This window comes from Corylus avellana, chromosome ca3 (assembly GCF_901000735.1).
Source record: "Corylus avellana chromosome ca3, CavTom2PMs-1.0".
In the NCBI taxonomy this organism is placed as follows: Eukaryota; Viridiplantae; Streptophyta; class Magnoliopsida; order Fagales; family Betulaceae; genus Corylus; species Corylus avellana.
Window position 1 is genome coordinate 10,700,400 of NC_081543.1, and position 4,026 is coordinate 10,704,425.

General features: G+C 36.2%; 1 protein-coding gene across 1 annotated transcript in view; it reads right to left on the reverse strand.

Moving 5' to 3' along the window:
- Positions 1 to 3,541, reverse strand: part of LOC132174067 (alkylated DNA repair protein ALKBH8 homolog) — a 3,647-nt gene extending 106 nt beyond the window's left edge. Inside the window, exons 1-5 of the mRNA XM_059585776.1 lie at positions 2,795 to 3,541; positions 2,354 to 2,676; positions 1,702 to 1,803; positions 1,430 to 1,516; positions 3 to 148 (exon numbers count right to left, since the gene is read on the reverse strand). Of these exons, the coding sequence (XP_059441759.1) occupies positions 3 to 148; positions 1,430 to 1,516; positions 1,702 to 1,803; positions 2,354 to 2,656 (638 nt within the window). The 5' untranslated portion in view covers positions 2,657 to 2,676; positions 2,795 to 3,541. The remainder of the gene's footprint in view (positions 1 to 2; positions 149 to 1,429; positions 1,517 to 1,701; positions 1,804 to 2,353; positions 2,677 to 2,794) is intronic.
- Between the last annotated feature and the right edge of the window lie 485 nt (positions 3,542 to 4,026).

Here is a 4,026-nt window from a genome sequence, read left to right on the forward strand (position 1 = left end):
ACAGAATAACATTACCACATACCGTCAGTTGGTCCAAAACTATGTTTGCATGATTATCAAGGTTTGGAAACAATGAGATCCTTTCAAGAATGGGAGAAATGAATGACGGAAGTTCACTTAAGTGCTGTCTTGTATTAACATTCCTCGTCTGTGCCACCAAAAGAGAGAAGGAATCAGGAAAAAGCAAAAAAGGAAAAAAAGGAAAAGAGAGAACACTGAGTGAGTATTTGATATTCCTACAATACTATTTTTTAAAAAAATAAAAAAATAAAAAATAAAAATAAATTAAAAAAAAGAAGATAATTATCTAACCCTGATTTAGAAAAGATCTAATAGTTAATAGTTCTAAGGGTGTAGAGGCCAAGAAATGATTATAAGCAACAATTTCCATTAGAAGAAGGGGGCGAGAAAAAGAACAACAGAATACTATTCTGAATAAACAACAATATTGTACAACATTTACAGTTGCTTCTATCCCATTTAAAACCAACTTTACAATCTAGCTCCAGCAATGACTTCGCTAATTCAATGTTTAACGTGATTGCCTTACTTTATAATCTCTTACAACAATATAAAATCCTAAAGTCCTTAGTGGCCATTATGTAAATTCTGCCACAATCTTGCTTATAAAATATATTCAAAACAATACAGAAGAGCTATAATGCATACGCAACCACTACGTTGCACCACCACATATTGGCTAGAGAAGTTCTTGTTGGTCATTTAGACTTTGTGAAGACTAGATTGTTTTCCAATGTATTTGGATTTGGGAAAATAATACATGCATACAAGTATATCCATCTACTTTGACAAAGCCCAGACCATACGAGGTTTGTTAAACACATATTATAAGTCCTTAATCTTAGGTGGAAAAATATGGAAAAGTATTTTTCATATTTTTCCAGAATGGATAGAGGCAGCATTTGCAGTAAGGTCATCATATTTAATCAGAAGATCAATGTTTTTCTTTTGGATAAGTATTTCAATGTTATTAGAAAGTGCAAAAAGGCGTAACCTAAGTACATAAGGAGTATACAAAAGAAACACCTACGTAGGGGGAAGAAAAAGAACACAAATCTAAAGATTCTAGAAAATAAGAGAAGCGAAACCTACAGGTAGCAACCATCTACCTATAAAGGGTTTTGAACAAAATATCTTTTAACTCACATAAGATTAACAATGTAGAACTAAAATCATTCCTCTAATGACTTAAGTTGATACCTTTTGGTAGCTACATTATCAGCAAAGGAAATTGATTACTATTTTTACAATACAGAATCCCAGAAAGTCTAGCTTATGATATATGCTGACTTGCATACATATCATCTCTTATATATGTGTGTACACATACATACATATATAAATACACACATACATACATAAGTATCAAAGTGGCAGAATGAGGCTAGTTCTTTATCATGTGGCATACTTCGTAGCAAAATTCATAGCCATAATGCTGAACCCTTCTTTTGGCAAGACTTTTCCAAGGCTTATCATCAACTGCTGCAAGCAATTCCTGAAAAACCAGGAAAAGTCACATATAGTATATAGTGAGGGTCAAAAATTTCAAGTAACATTTACTTAGCAAAACAAAAAAAAAAAAATTCAAGTAACATTTAGTCAGAAAGGACTCAAAAGTTAAATGCAAATGACGGAATAATGCAAGGACAAAGTACTGCTACAGATGACAAATGACCTAACCTCCTCTACTTGGGGGCTGACAAAGTCATGCAATAAGTAAAGGCCTGGAATGTTCAAATCCAAATCCACCAAAGACACTGGAACCGAGTCATTAACCTTACCCTGAAGTAATTACCAAAGTGTAAGATATACATGAACTGGATAATGCAGCAAATGTATGATAAAAGGTCATGAATCTTGTTGAGTCATTAACACATCTACTTTACTTTATTCTGAAACTCTGAATTTTGACAACAATGGAATAAAACTTGATTTATAAAAATTTACAAGGAACTCAAAAATCCGTAAATATGCACGGTACAAATTATGTGGGAAGATCTACAAACTACATTTGAACTGAGACGCAAGAATCAAAACATTCATGGAATCCATTGAAATCTTAATATCTATTAGGCACAAATAAAGGAGTCTGCTGAGAATAATCAAGCAATCGCCAACCAAATCATGTGGAATCTGTGTTGAGAAAATAGCAGTTATCACATCTACCACTGTAAATTAGTTTTAGTATTAATTCACCCATTACATTAGTAATTCATTACAAGAAGCCAAAGTAAACAATGCAAACCTTACAGAAAGTGAACCAGGAAACAGCATGATAAAGTCTGAGCTCAAGCATTTAACACTCTTGAGCAAGTAAGGAGACGTCTTATACCTGCAGAGGAGGTTGAAGTACTGAATTCCGAATATGCAAAGAACGGCCTCCAAGGTCAGGACAAGGGTGTCCATCTAATGCTTCCAAGGCAGCTTTGGAGGAACTCTCATCACAATAAGAAACAATGACACGGGCACCGCTCTCATCGGCAGAGCAGACTCCTTTCAGTTCCCCAAAAGCACTGAACACTGAAGCAATGGTGTCATGAGAAAGCCCCACCGCCGGCCCACAGTTGGCCACAAAAAGGTTGGGACTCGACTTGCCTTCCACACCCTTTGGACGCCCAAATCTTTGCAATCCCATTGCAGATATTATCCCGAGTTCTAGTCCAATTACAAAGTCACCTTGTTAAAACCTTCATATAACTTGCAGCACAAGTGTTTATATATATATATAGTAATTGGCCCAAGGGGAGGGCAAGAGAAAAATCGAACTAGTAACCTCTGCTTCATGAGGCGTGACCCTAACCAATTAAGTTACCCCATGGGGTTAACTTACAGCACAAACAATCATCTAAGAAAATCTGTAAACCAAAAAATATATATATATTAACAGAAATGAGCCAAAATCAGCAAAATCCAAACTATAACTGTGTTTGGACGATCCCGGAAGAAGGATTATCATGTTTTTCTTTAACAATAAGTACATAGTAATGCCAAATGTAACTACAAAATATACTACAATTTTGTTACAATTGGTGCAAGTGTAAAGAATGGTATCCATCGATTGACGGCCAAATTCATGGTGGGTGAGATCCTGTGGTATACATGGCATGACAATGTAGCAGCAATATAAATTTGTGAAGCCCATTGAGCAAAAACACCAAATACTAACTGTAAATGAAATCTTGAAACTTGGGATTTATTGGGCTCTAATGGGTTCATTGAAGAAATTCAACATATTGAATAGACTCTCTTTTCTCATTTTGCCATCCATGCTTCAGCGGAAGGCACAAAAGTTGCAAACTTCGCGGAAATTACAGAGAACGATTAATCTAAACACGCCCTGAACTAAACCCTTTTGAGCATAAAATCTATCATACGAGAGAGAGAGAGAGAGAGAGAGAGAGAGAGAGAGCTTGCTTATAGGAAGCCGTGTATTCGATGCTAAAAGAATTTAGCGTGCTCCCGGTCCCGGGTTCTAGAATGAGAACCGAAAGGGTTCTTCAATGATGACTGCAGGCGGCAATTCTTTATCAAGTTTATGATTATGCAAGTGTTGACTTATTTAATTAGGTCGACCGGTTAAATCTCTAAATAATTATGGGCAAATTTTATGTTGGGTTCCTATCAAATTCACCAGTTGTGTAAAAAATAAATAGTCCTAAATATTGTGTGTCAACTTCAAATAATGCCGATACTTGTTGGTTGAATTTGGGCTCTGATATCATTGTTGGGCTTGCTTCAACCTAGGGCCTGACGTATTGGGTAGTCTTGGGCCTCTCTCAACCCCAAAAGTTAGCTCAAGAGGTGACATTTTCCTTTACATTTAGAAATTGACCGCCAGACCCTTCGACAACTGATGTTGGATAACCTCAACAATCTCACCCTCACACATTAGGCCCGAGGTCGAAGTAGAGATAACATGTTTCTATCGTGGACTATTGGGTCGAAACTTATTGGTTGAACCTGGACTCTAATATCAGTGTTGGGTAGTGTTAAGCCTTTCTCAAC